General features: G+C 25.3%; 1 protein-coding gene across 1 annotated transcript in view; it reads left to right on the forward strand.

Moving 5' to 3' along the window:
- The first annotated feature begins 4,174 nt into the window (after positions 1–4,174).
- Positions 4,175–15,504, forward strand: part of LOC101235132 (polycystin-1-related protein) — a 31,703-nt gene continuing 20,373 nt past the window's right edge. The window contains exons 1-7 of the mRNA XM_065807637.1: positions 4,175–4,293; positions 4,445–4,540; positions 6,832–6,940; positions 11,459–11,693; positions 12,802–12,903; positions 13,038–13,181; positions 13,594–13,728. Of these exons, the coding sequence (XP_065663709.1) occupies positions 6,915–6,940; positions 11,459–11,693; positions 12,802–12,903; positions 13,038–13,181; positions 13,594–13,728 (642 nt within the window). The 5' untranslated portion in view covers positions 4,175–4,293; positions 4,445–4,540; positions 6,832–6,914. The remainder of the gene's footprint in view (positions 4,294–4,444; positions 4,541–6,831; positions 6,941–11,458; positions 11,694–12,801; positions 12,904–13,037; positions 13,182–13,593; positions 13,729–15,504) is intronic.

The following is a 15,504-nucleotide window of genomic DNA, read 5'->3' on the forward strand; positions in this document are numbered from 1 at the left end:
CCTCGACTAACTTGTTTCTCTGTGCAGCAGCCATTTTGTTTAACAATCTTAATGTTTTACAGTTTGAGGTTAAGAGAGTTGCAAATTAAAAAATAACAAAGACTATTGGTTGTTTTAACAAAGACTATTGGTTGTTTTAACAAAGACTTTAAAGTCACATTTTTCAGTATAACCTTAAAAACAATTTAAAATTTTATAAAGGCCTGAACACTTCTCATATAAACCTAATGAATGTAAATAAAGTATTTAATATTTTTTGGTTTGCAATGCTTGTCTTTTATGTATGCATTAAAGAAAACTGTATATAACATTCAAAGTAAATGATAATGCAAGAAATAAAACCTGAAACTTTAATTTATCAAACAAGACAACACATGTACTTATGAATATAAAAGCAAGAGATAAAAGCTGCAATATAATGTTATCAAACAAAGAAAACTTATGTACTGATAAAGCAACTTCAATAAGGAGCTTTTGAAACTTACTTAAAGTACTTACTTCAAAAATACATCTTGACATAAATTAGAGAGGTAAACTGCTGTTGACAAAAAGGTCATATCTTCAAGTTTCTTCAAGAAGTATAATGTTTTTGCATTATAATTATTCTCAACAGAAAAAGTGAAGTAAGCAACACTGTACACATCTTTCTTTTTTAATATGTTATTTATAAATGTGAAAATGTTAATTATTTATAAGTGTAAAGATGTTAATAACTATTTCAATAATAATAGTATTATTAAAACATTTTTTATCAAAAGAATTTACAAAGTAAATAACATATTTTTATATTTTACACCAAAAGTTTCTTAAGTTATTGAATTTCAATAAACTGCTGAAATTACAGTGGATATACAATGAAATGCAAAAAGCTGCAAAATATAGCAATCAGTTCTGGTGAACCTTTGCTGCTGTTCTCCATAGCAAGTGTGACAAGCCTATCATAGTTTATAGTAAAGCTTTCCATATTTGTACACCTGCATGTTTACTCATCACACTTGTTCTGTCAATAGTTATTCCAATCATAATTTGCAAAACTTCAAAGAATAGTTGATCATCATTACTTGGTGTATCAATGTTTTATTCAACTTTGATTTTCATGATTTTTTTTTTCTCACTAAAAGATTTCTAACTAAAAGATGAACTTATGTTATCATAGGTCCTTTGTTTTTTCATACTAATGTATTGTATATATAGATGGTTCCTACAAGACAAGGAAATTCAAATCTGTTTTTCTTATACTAAAACTTTATAAATGCTTATAAAAACTTCTTTTAATTGTTTTTTTTCTTCTGTTAAAGAAGTTCAGACTTGCAACAGTTAACTTATGACACCATTTTTCAATAGGTCTTTGTTTCTTTATATTGCTAGGCCATAAAATAAGTTTAAAAGTTTCCAATCTTTCTCACACCTGATACAAAAGTTGACTATGCTTTTGTCCAATCAAATGGATTCTATTTTAGTTAAACAAGGAAAAGGTTATAACTAGCTTTTAATTTGTTTGCTTCAAAATGTTTTTACCAACAATTGTCACAGATCATAACAACAACAAACCAAGCATAAAAACAACAAATATACAAACATAAATTCAGTCAATTCTTTCATTTTCTTTTATCAATTCTTTTACTTTTTCTTTAAATCAGTTTTTTAACATAAATATTTTTTCCTTAAAAATTTTTTTACTTTGCTCATTGCATAAGGGCCTAATTTTGAGTACTACAACCAAGAAAACCATGTAACCAAGTTGTCTGCTGTTCATAATTGCTTTTTATTGTCATGGTTTGAATCCTTTTTTTTTTTTTTTTTTTTGTCAGTCATTATTTAACTTTTTTGGGCTTTTAACTTTTTTGGATTTTAACTTTTTAAGTTTTTTTTTAATTTCAGAAATTTATAAGTTTATATGATCAGAGTAACTCGTAACTCAAAATACTTGAAACTGAAACAGACTTAAAAAAAGCAACTTTTGCCAAACTTGGACAGGTTGGATACTAATTAAATTATGTTTAGCTAGTTAATTAATTCTACCTGACAAAGCAATTTAATACTTTTCAGTTGTATGGTTTTATTGACTTAAGTGTGAAGAAAATGATGGTTTTGACAATTTTTAAGTTTGTAAAAGATTTTTAGGCAAATTTTAGAGTAAAAAATTTTAAATGAAGTTAAAATATTTTTGCCCTATGGAAGCCATTACTAAAAAAAAAATGTTTTACTATTTTGCACTTGATCATAGATCTCTAATTAAACTAGTTTACATGTTTTGATTTTATTTATGATACACAGACTTCTTTTTTTAGAACTAACCTGAATATGTATCATAAGTAATGTTTAATCTTTTATTTTTTGCAGTTAAAATTAAAACATTCTAGTCTTATTTCAGAGCACATGCAGTTTGTTGTCACATGCATGTGCAGTTTCAATCCTGAAGGATTATTTTTATTATGTTTAGTAAAAAAAATTACATCTTATATATAGATATATATATATATATATATATATATATATATATATATATATATATATATATATAAGATGTAAGTCTTTTTTGAGTTTCAATAGATATAATGAGTTACTCACTGCAGTTTTTTTATAAAATTGGTTCTTGCACTGGTCAACAAATCTCCATACTAAAACAAGGTAGTTTAATTGTACCTTAGTATCAAATTTAGTAACTTTTAACTAGCCTTAAGTTTTTTCTAGTTTAGGCAACCATACTTAGTGGTTTTGCTTGGTGATCTTCCAATTAACTTGAACAAAAAGAGGGTCCCAGATGATGCTGTTATTCTTTATATGGCCTCATAAAATGTTATTCTTTATATGGCTTCATATAGTGTTATTCTTTATATGGCTTTATAAACCAATATAAAGAGTAAAAGTGTAAAACTAGCCATAATATATACTTAGTATATACTTACCAGCCATAGTATATACTTTTGCACATAAAACATGTATTTGACACAGAAACTTAGAGTTTAATTTTATTGGTAACACCTGTAAACAAAATTTTAAGAATATGCTTAAATAATTCCTTGCATTCTTGACTTAAAAAGGAATTTCTTATTGAGTTTGGCGAAGCAATAGTTTTGCCTTTTTCTAAAGTGTTATTTTGATATTTATGTTTACATTAAGTTTCAGCAAATTCATAAAAATTCAAATAATGTCATTATTTTTAACATATTAATCATAAGAATTTCTGATGTTTTGTTGAAGCAATTCAATATATCAATAGATATATCAATTCTTAAAAGTACTTGAAAAATTTTAAAAGGTATCTACAGTAAAAAGCACTATATTGATAAGGTGAAGCTTTTTAAAATTTAAATTGCATCAGTAGATACTAATAGTACTTTGTGTTAAACAAAAAAAGTCACAGTTTTTTAACAAGGTATAAAAGTGATTGGTGTTAAGGTTTTTGTATCATGACATCAATGTTCACTATCACCATGTACAAATTTTTTTGTTTTGCTGTCCATAATGTCATTGCCATTATCTTTTCTTAAATATTATTGGCTTCTTCTGCTGGTTCATCAGAATGTGGGGTGCAGAATAGCAATGGTGCAAAGTTGTCTAGCACTCATCAATATCGGCTATTTGTTTAATTACAAGTTTGATGACTGTGTCATTATTTTGACAAAAGTCATATATATATATATATATATATATATATATATATATATATATATATATATATATATATATATATGTATTCATATATATATATATATATATATATATATATATATATATATATATATATATATATATATATATATACATATGTATATATATATATACATATATATATATATATATATATATATATACATATGTATATATATATGTATATACATATATTTGTGTGTGTGTTATATGTATTTATATGTATTTTATATATTATATATGTGTATATTTACATTTTAGAGTTTGATAAAATCACTTGTTGTATCATCATCAAGTTTAAAGAACTACTATGAAGAACTATTTAACTTCAGCTATTATTCAGAAAGCACAAAAAATTTTCAACCCTTTGATGTTAGTATGTTTAAGATGAAATTAAAATTTAAAAAAATATATACTTAGATGTTTTCTTTTTTAAATTAGTTTTATATTAAAGTTTAATATTTATTTCATTTTATTTTGTATTTGTGTTACAAGAAAATAATATAGGAGTTATTTATAGTTGCTATCTGTAAGGCATCGTGCACGTTTTTTACGATATGCTGCACCTGATAAATCAAATAAGATGAAGCTTTTAACTTTCAAAAGAGTCAAAGAAAAAGTTATGAAAAGTTATCTGAGGTTTAAGTTTTTGTTTTGTTCATTTTTGAAAAAATTATTTATTTATTAAGTTTGTGGTTTTACTTAAACTATATCTTAAAAATAACTTTATTTTATATCATAATTAATAATTAAATAATTATATAATTAATAATAACAATGATTACATCAGGAAGGCTACTGCATCCATCGTTCTTTTATTTGTGGTTACTGCTATAGCTACTTTCAATGATGTCAAACAATCCTATAATACCAATGAAAACATTCGGTATTTTGTTTAAATTTTTTACTGTTATAAACAATAGTAGCAGTGTCTAGCATAATTATCTAGTGTATATGATATGATTTGTTGTTAGTGAATTTAGTGACAAATCATTAGAACAGTTCATTTTTAGAATTAAAAACTGGGTTGCGGGCGCTTTTGCCTAAATAAAAAAGTATAGTATAAATTAAAATAAAAAACTCAAGTTTTTTATTTTTAAGATAAGAAAATTATGTTTCAATACTGATATAAAAACATAAAATTGTGAAAGGAAATATTCAATAAAAAAAACCAGTTGATTATATTTCCTAAATATCTTTTTAGGTTTTAGGTTTTAAAATTTGGTTTTACATATATGATCACTAATTTTTACTATCTTAAAAAAAAAAAAAAAAAATTTACCTAAAGTTGTTTTTTCAAAGTTGTGTATTTTGTTCAAAGTTATTTATTAAAACTTAAAATTTGTTCAAAGTTTATTTTATCTTGTAACATGGTTTCATGGTTTGAATCATTGCAGACAATCAAGTTTTTATCTTGTAACCTGGTTTCATGGATTGTTTGAATCATTGCAGACAATCAAGTTTTTATATATGCTTTTTATTCTTTGTGCATTTTTCTAATCACAAAAAATTAAAAACAAAAATGTTTTCAAAAAACTAGACTTTAAAAAATTAGCTTTAAAATTCAAAAATAAATCATAATTTTTATATCCTTATGTAAATATTGTTTTGAATTGTTTGTTCTGACAACTCTCTAATTAATACCCAATCTTCTTACTATTATTTGGTTTTTAAGTTTTTGATTAACAAACTTCTAATATGTCAAAACTAGCTACTAAACTTCTGACTAGAATTTGGGTCTTCTTTTTCTATTGTTGACTTGGTAACACTTATAATAAAAAGATTTTATTTTGCATTAGATGGAAATGGTGAGGCAAGGGCTATTGATTTTGAGATATCAATGATTCAATAAAGCATGGTATGCTGGCTTAGTCCATAAGCTTTTTTCAAATGATGTATTTGAAAAAGGTTTTTAAATCATTCTTTTCTAACTGCAGTATTAAATTTGTCCTTGAAAGACAACATTTCAAGAAACTATGGGGTACCACAAAGTTCTTGATTTCATATTTTATATCTGATAATCTTACATTTAAAGCAGCTCTATTTGCTTATGACACATCTATATATTACGGTCTTAACAGGTTATGTAAAGTTGCATCTTTCTTTCTTCTCTACAAACTCTACCATGTTTGCTGCTCAAGCAAGCAAACATGGTAGCAAGCAAGCAAGCTCACTTTTCTATCAAAACTCAATTAATCTTACATGACTCATTTTTCAGCATTTTCAAAAGAAGAGAAATTCTAAAAGTAATAATTATTTTGTATTAAAAACATTATGAAGACATTGATTATATTAGGGGCTTTGTTAGTTGACCTTTGATGAACTATTTTTTGATAATATCAAGGATGTCATTAATTAAAAGTGCTTGCATTTACGTTTAGAAAGATAACTTTATGTTTGGCTTTTAAATTAACCATAATAAACAAGTTTTCGAGGGTAGTCAATAAAGATAGTTTGCTCGTAAGGCGAGGGGAAAAGTCTGAAAATAGTGTAATAATTAAATATATGGGGGTAGGAGTTAGGAGAATTATGATATAAAAGTATATATGTGCAATAAAAAGAAAAAAATCCTAATTAATGTTTATTTTTCAAAATTATAATATTTTTTATTCTTAAAGATTTAACCAACACCCTCAGCGATAAAGGTGTTTAGTGTGTGATTAACATGGCGATAAAGGTGTTTAGTGTGTGACAACAATCCTGTGTAAATTGTTGATAATTTCTGAAAACTTGAGGATTTTTAGGTGTTTAAGCTTTGTAACTATTTTCCTTGCCAAATACACTTCATATTGATTTAAGTTTTGATTGTCATTTGATCATCATTTTGATTATCATTTTTTAGAATTTCAAAGATTCCAAATTGGATTTTCAAATATTTCTTTAAAAAAGATTTTTCTTCAAAATTAATATTATACTTGTATTTGCAATTATTGACATATAAGTTTTTTTAAAAAAAGTGTATAATGTACATTTTTTTTCTTCAGAAAAATTAATTATTTTTATAAGTAAATATCTTCTTTCACTATTCTATCATTTTAAACATGTGTTGACTTTTACTGTTTACAAACATGTGTTGACTGTTTACAAACATTAAATTAAGTAACATTAAATTAAGCTGCAAAAAAGTTGAGCAAAATTCTTCTTGCACTGACTTTCTCAATTTTTTTTTCTTTTAAGAAATATTTTAAACAATTGGAACATCTCTACTGTTAATGACTTGTGGAATTGGTCCCTTAAGTGTTTATTGCCTGTTTTAAATAATGTTGAAAGTCTCCAAGATAATAAGGTATGGAAATGCATTATTTATGTATATATTTATGTTTGTATGTGCATACATTTATGTTAGGGTACATCATACTTTTAAAATTTTCGATTTTCAATTTGGTGGATCAGAATAAATTTGGGGGGAAAAAGTTGGGGAAAAACTAGTTTTTACCTATGCAAGATTGCACTGTTTGGGAAGATAAAATTTTTGATTTAGGTATAAACACAAGGGGGTTTGTACATTTAAATTATTGAAATCTAAAACTGTATAAAGTTCTTTTTATGTATTACCTTATTTTATGTAACGTTTTTTTTTTTTGTTTTTTTTGAAAAAAATTTTATTTACTTTTAGTCGGACAATGTGCTAAATATAAAGTGTTAAAATACAACATAAAAATATAATATAATTGCTATACTTTCATTGTTTGAATGACATTTTTTAATGTTCAGACAAAATAACTAAATAAAAACATATTTTGTAATAATGATGTCATAATTATAGCTTTTGGGTGAAATTTAATTTAGTTTTAGCCTATTAAGTGTTTGTAATTATGGCTTAATGAGTTTTTTATGGTTTGCAAACTATGTAAAAAGGGTTTAACTTTTTATTTGTAATTATATTAAAGTTTAAAGATAATAAATAAATAATAATAAAGATAACAAATTAGCAATGACTGCTTTAAAAAACACAAGACTATCTATGGAAACAAATTTATCAAAATATTGAAGACATTAACAGGTATTATCTCAAGACATTCAAATTTATCAAAGTATTGAAAACATTAACAGGTGTTATCTCAAGACATTTAAATTTATTATGTAATAAAATAAACATTGAAACAGCTTCTTGATTTTTTTTAAAAATGATACATGATTTTTTCGTATTAGTTATTTTTGTTCATAGAGGGAATATATCAGTAAGAGACCTCTCTTGGCTGCTAGCTGACCTTGTTCTTCAACATTGAATGAAAGTGAATGCTCTTTCAAAACCCTGAGTGATTGTTAAAAAGAAAACTTTGATGGAGAAATTTGAATTTTTAAACACAAAGATACACATTTCTTCTTGGATGAAATTAAATTAAAACTGGATCAGTTATTAGATATCACAAGTTGCACGTGTGAAGCAGTATTATGTAACAAGCATTGTTTGAAAAATTATTTGTGTGGTGATCAAGCACATATTGAGTGTACTTGTATTGAAGAGAAAAAATTTTTAAGGTTGAACTTATTGTCCAAAGCAAAAAAAAGGATCTATTTCAAAGTACCAGATGAGTTTAAATAATATTAAAAAGACCGCCAGACAGGTTTCACTAGAGGAAAAGGAAATGAAGAGGAAGTCTTGACACCTGATAGTTTAATTTAGCTGTTGGTCCTATGAAAGTAAGAAGGGTAAGTGAAGCAATAATGGAAATAGAAAGAATGTCTGAAGAAAGAATAAATGATGAAGAACCTATTAAGGATTTGTTTATTAATGAAAGAAAGACTCAACTTTAGTTTAGAAACAGATCTCTCTAACAAATAAGTTTCACCTGAGGATTATTAAGGAAGAACATATAACTGTGACTTGTGAGCCTGATGGAAGAAACTATACTCATTACACTCTTGCTAAAGCCAACCACCAAACTCACCAAGCAAACCAGCCAAAGAAGCAACATTTGCTTTTTGCAATTGGATAGTTTCAAGGAGAATCTATAAAAGTTGTAGCAGGGAATTCTACAAACTTTTTAACAGGCTCAAGAAATTAGTTAGAAGTAAATTATTTCGGTCCATTTTTATGCTGTGTTGTAATGAATTACAATTGAGGCATATAATTATTGAACTGGATGGCCCAACAAATTCAAAAGATGGTTTTACTGACCCTATTGGTTAGGTTCTATCTAAAGTTAATGACTTAAAAAGCCCTAATAACCCAGAAAGAACCTATTGAACAGCTGAAACCTTTTATTGAAATTCCCAAAATGTTTTTAAAACAATGTTGATAGATACAGTTCTCTGTTATAAGTTGCTAAAATGTTTGTCCACAGGCAAGACAGACTTTTTATAAAGCAGAGTGTGGAGATATTTGCTACAGCAGATGGCTTACCACAGCAGATGCTATCATTTTTGCCTATATAAATGATCACATGTTTACTCGTGACGTTCTTTGAAAGTTTATTTTAATTATTGAATGGGTAGCTTAAGTATATTTCCACATGTGGTATGAAGTCAAAGTGATACACAATATTGTAGATGGCCCAGGTCACATACAAACACTGTTGTGATTGCTGAAAAGACAAAATAATGAAGTTCAAAATATTGCCACACAATACAATCAAAACAGAGCTTATTTTTCCTACTCTGAAATCCTGATTTTAACTCTTTTATCAAGCTCAGGTGCAGAATGGAAAACATTTTGCTATTAAGACAATTAAAGATATAGAAAAACCTTACAGTTCAGACACATAGCTGTAAGATTACAAAAGAATGTTTTGCTCAATACAGAAGCTTTATCTATCAAGGAGCTGATATATATTGGGATGTAAAAGTCAAATCCCTACATATGTTCTTGATAAATATCTGGTTTTGAAGCTCTGTACTTTCCTTTTCACATGCAATCTTGTGAAAGAGCTGTAAAAGAGGTTACTGAAGCAGCAGTTTCCGTTTGTGGTTTGAAAAGAGAGGCAATTTTGTGAGAGCAAGAATGAATAATATAAAAACTTTTTCAGTTGTCTTTCGATAAAAATTTCAGTTCTCTTTTGATAATAAAATATAAGCAAAAAAATAATTAAAGATAAATACATTTCAAATAATAAATTGTTTTTTTTAAAAAGTATATGTTTTCTCCATTACATTGCTCTACATAAGACAGTTTATATATTTTGATTTGTTATTTGTGTTCATCTATTTGTGTTGATCTATTTAGAAAACTCCTCAAATAAAAGCCACTGATAGCCACCAAATCAAAGAACTTTGAGTAAAACTATCTATTTTTCAAAAAAAATTCAAAAGTTCATGTTTTATAAAATAAGGTAATACATAAAAATAACTTTACATAGTTCTAGATTTCAATAATTTAAAAAGTATTTGCCCCTTTGTTTATGCTTAAATCAACAATTTTATCATCCCAAAAAGTAAAATCCCACAAAGGTAAAAAAAATTTTTTTTCTTCAGTTATAATTCACATATAGAATCACGAAAAAATGATCTTCCCAATTAAAAATTGATAATTGAAAAATGAAAGTATGATGTACCCTAATGTAAGTTTATGTGCATACATTAATAAACCCTTGTATTTTTAATTCAAGTGTTTGATGCTTGCATCCCTTATTGGAGTAGCTAAGTTTTCTAACAAAAATTCTTCATATACTGGTCAAAGGTATTTATAAAACTTTAAAGAATATTTATTCAAAGAATTTTTATCATGTAACTGAGTGTATGGCATAAATAGTAATGAATAATATAGTTAAGAATATCTTTTCCCTACTTTTTTAAATTTTATATGATACTCTAATAATTTAATAAAAATTACACATTTAAAAAACCAGGCAATTTTTCAGCAGTTGGTTAATTTATTTTGGCTGCTCCTTATATTTGTTTTATTGGTTATATAAAATATAAAAATACCTAAAAAGATTCTTTTTTAAGATCAAGCAAATTCTTTGGAAGAACTAGCAAGATCTTGATAGGGATCAATAATAATAAGGAGATAACAAATAATTCAAATAAAGTTAAATCGAACCTGGTTTTTTGATAATTTTTTGATAACATATATGTATTTTAATGATTTGCTTGTTTCAAAATAAACTTTTTGAGTGCCAATATATCTTTTAACAGAGTCATTCTTACTACTTTTTATTTTATTACTGCCATTATTAATTAAAAAAAATTATTTTATCTATCTTAACATAATCTTTGTAGAATAAACAGGCTTAAATTTTTTGGAGAAGATATTTTGATTCCCAAGAGCTTTTGATTTTAAAACTTCCAGAATCTAGTCTACTGCTTATCTGATCTTACTGCGTATGTCACCTAATCTGATCTTACTGTTTATGTCACTTAATCTGGTCGAACTGCTAATGTCAGAGTTGCATAAGATTGTTAAAATCTGATTATAGATTCTCATTATCTCAACTCTGAGCTTTTAAATTTAAAAATAAGTTACTTAACATTTGTTGAGATACTTAATTTTGTTTTTAAAAGCCTTAATCTTGTTATAATTATAATAAAGCTTGCAGTTTATTTTTTTTGCTTCAATTTAAAGTTTTAATTTTTAAAATTATAACTTTATATTTTAAATTTTAAAACTAATAAATTTACAGAAAAAAAAATTATGTACTTAAAATACAGACAGTCAAGGAGGCTTTTTTAGTTGTGGTTACAACCTCTCTCAACTCTTAAACTCAACAATTAAAACAAGAAAATAACAAATATTTGATATAATAAAAAATTTGTCCTGGAAAATATTAATATGGCAGCAAGCACACCTTTTTTCTCATTTTTTTCAGGTATTGTTTGTTTTATTCTTACTGTATTTTTGCTTGACTTATTTTTGTTGTTGTAGGCATCAAATATTATCAATGCTAAACAGTTTACAGAGCAATGGGTTCTTTAATTCGTCTACCTTTATATCAATCAATTTTAATTTGCAAAGTAACTTACCAGACTGTTTTGTATTGAGCATGGTTGAAATTCAGTTCATGAAGCTTCCTAATAAAAAATTTTTATGCAAGTTAAATGTGGAAAGTTTTACTTTTAAATCACTGTTAGAATCATCATTAATGCATTTTTTTGCACTGGTAAAAATGTTTATAAATATGTGTGTATTATATGGTTGCATGTATTATCACATGATTGCGTGTGTTATCAAATGATTGCATATCATATCACATTGCATGTATTTTAATCGTGTAGTTATAAATAATAATCACGTTATAAAATTAATTATTACTAATTTTGTTTTGTAAAAGAGAGGACAAGAAAAATTTTTTATCAACAGTTTACTTCACAAATTTTTTTATTGGAAATTTATTTGCTAAGAAGAAGCTAAGAAATTTACTTGGTAAAAAAAAAATTCAGTTAAAATTGTTGGGGTTCTTTTAAGGGTTTTTAGGGTGTTGATAAGCAGATTATAGCCATGAATTTTGAAAAAAGTAGAGAAATTAGCCAAAGCATGTATATAATGATATTACTAATAAAATTAACCAATTAAGCAATTACCATTTATTTTAAAGCAACATTATTTTAATACAGCATTTTTTTGTTTTGCAAAGGTTTTGTTATACTATTGTTTAAACTTAAAATGTTAAAGGTTCTCAATATTCCATTAGCTTTGTTCACAATTACTTGCATGCAAGTAATTACATATGTTTACATTTGCAATTACTTGCGTGATCTTGACATTTCCTTTGCATCTATAAGTATGCATTGCTCACTATGATTCACCATATGTAAGAAATTACATACATAAACTTTAGTTTTATTGTAACATTTGTTTTGGTTTGCAAAAGCATCATCCTTTAATAGTTGTTTTATCCTATACAAATTTTTTCAGCAAATTTATCGTTATACTACATTATGTTAATATACTTCAGTTTTTAATTATCTATTTTCAAAAGTTTGTATGTAAAGTTGTAAAGGATATAATAATTGTTAAAAAATGGTTCCATGGTACAACCTATTTTCATAAAGAAAACATCTAAAACATTGTTGTGTAAAAATTATTTTGTATTTGTGAAAAAAGATAAATGAACAGTATAATAGCATTAAAAAAATTATGATATAATTAGTCAAAAAAAAACTAAAAAATCTAAAAAAACTAAATTAACACCTTATAAGTAATTTGGTACTAAAGGGTGGATTTGGTACTAAAGAAGGGTTTAATGATAATTTGTAACTTTTGTTTAGATTCTGTTGAGTTTATTAACATTTTGGTTTTTTGTAAAACTGTATTTAAAGTTTATTCAAAAAGGAGCTGTTGCTTTTTTTGATGCTTTCAATATTTTTAAAGTAAGTGATTTTTTTAAAATGGTTTTTGATTTATTAAAATACCTTTCTTTGATTCAAAAGATTTTTTTACCTTACTTTTTTTATTTTATTTCTTTCATTTAATTAAAAGTTCTTAAACTAATTACATATTTTAGCTTTGCTTGACATTTTGTGGCTCATTTGTATGTGGAGTTAGCCTAGTAAAATGGGTGTTAGTGTATGCTCTAAATGTCTTGTTAGACATGGCTGACTATTCATCTGATTTTCTAGATCTGACATTATATTCGAATTTTGAAAAGGTTTGTATTAAAGCATTAGCTTTGGAAATAAATGCTTAAAATAAAAATGAGAATAAAAACATAATTAACCTTCTCTTCAAATGCTATGATTGATATTTTTAAATAATTATGTATTTTAATAAATCTTTTTATGAAACTTATTTGTGGATTAAAATCTAGTATAAGCAAATGCATTTTAGTGCAACAGTTTTTTAATGCTACACTTAATAATTTGATAAGCTTGTGATAGTGTAATATTATAATAAATATAATAAATGATGTTATAAGATAATTTCAAATTTCAAATGGAATATTATTACAAGTAAATTAATTATACTGACAATTTATGTTGTAGATTTTAATGATAAATGGCAAGTTAAACAACACAAGTTTTACTATCAATTATACAAAGGTTTTTTTTTAATTTCTATAGATCGAATACATTTCCAAAGGCTTGCTGTTGTGCCTTGCAAGTTTTAATTTAATTTTCTCCATTGGTATACCAAGGAAGTTGTTTGGACTATTTAGTATACTAAAGGGCAGTGTGAAGAAGATTGTGTCGTATTTTGTAAGAACTTTTATTTAAAAATAAATACTTATGAAGCAAATTTAAGCCAAATTTCAACTGAAACAATGTTACATTATTTTTGCATCCATGTTTCAACTTTTTTTTCTAATTTAAAAATAGTAATGTTTTAAATAACATTATACCTTAACAAGACATACTTCTTGATATATATATATTTATACATTTTGGTTAACGATTAATTTACTACACTTTAAAAATATACTTATTTAATTCAATAATTTTTAACATAGATGACAGTTATATAACATTTCTCCCAGTGTTTTAAGAAACTTAAGGTTTTAACAAAAATATTTATAAATTAATTTTTATTAACCCTATCATTAAAATTTATTTAAAAAGCAAAAGAGGACTCAAAAAACAGGTACCGGGTCTTAGTTATGTCAAATAAGTTAGCTCTACCGGTTTGATTTTATTCTATAGAAACTCTTATGTAAAGAATAATTTTATACTAAGTAATAATTTCAAAGAGAAAAATTATAAAATTTGACTTGAGAAACAGAAAACATATTTTTCTTGAGATAAAATAAAAATACTGGTACACTTTTTCAAAAATAAAATCACACAAAATTATTATACTTTACAAAGCGCTGTCAAAACCAGTACAATGATAACTATGTTTCACAACCAACTATATCTATACTTAATTTGCTCTTTTTACTTCATTAAATTTTTGTTTATGGGAGATAATAAATTGATATAAAATGCTTGACTTTTGGTTAACAATTAACTATACTAATTTACTTTAATATTGTTAACATAACTAAAGTATTTTTAACAGAGATTACATTTGCCTAACTTTTCTTCCAGTGTTTTTGAAGGCTGTGATTAAATTTTTTAAGGTTTAAGGCTGTAATAAAATTTTTCATTGAATAATATTTTTTAGCCCTCTCATTAAGATTTCTTTAGAAAGCAAAGGAAGACGCAGAAACGAGTCACGGATCCTAGTTATGTCATATAAGCTAGTTTGTTTGACATTTCTTATAGAAACTTTTCTGCTCATTACATATTCTTTCAATTAAGCTGTTATTATTAACGGGTTTTCTGAATTATTAAATTATTATAGCTATTATTTGTACCGAATCTGATATCTTTAACATAGTTGACAATTACGTGACATTTCTCCCAGTTTTTTCAGACACGAAGATATATTACAAATTTAACTTTTATAAACTTGAGCCTATAATAAAAATTTAACCTTTCCTATTTAAAAAGGAGAGTAGGACACAGAAAACGGGTCACGAATCCTAGTTATGTCAAATAAAAAGTTAGCTCTATTTGTTTGACATTTCTTAAAGAAACTTTTCCTCAATAAACTCTCAACAAATTCTTTCAAGCTGTTTTCAACACCATTTTTTTTGGCTTTAGCAAATTATTAAACTACTATAGCTATTATTTGTACCAAAAATTGGTAAAATACTTAATGGGAATGGAACTAGATCCGTAATTACCAAGGTAATAAAAGTATAAACAGTTTCCATTCATATGTAAAGATATAACTGAAATATAAAAAAAACTAAGCAAAATGAGCAATCCATACAACACAATAATTATAAAGAGAAAAAACATACACATTTGTGTGAGGAACAAAGAACATTTTTCTTAAGATAATATTAAAAAATTACAAAAATATATTATATTTAACATTAAAAAGTACCAGTCGTACTTTATAAAATCAATTTGAATTGTTTCTTTATTATATAGCTTTTAGTAAATAGTATAAAAATTACCAAAACTTCCCTTTTTTAGAAAACAATC

The sequence above is a fragment of the Hydra vulgaris genome, chromosome 10, assembly GCF_038396675.1.
Source record: "Hydra vulgaris chromosome 10, alternate assembly HydraT2T_AEP".
Classification (NCBI taxonomy): Eukaryota; Metazoa; Cnidaria; class Hydrozoa; order Anthoathecata; family Hydridae; genus Hydra; species Hydra vulgaris.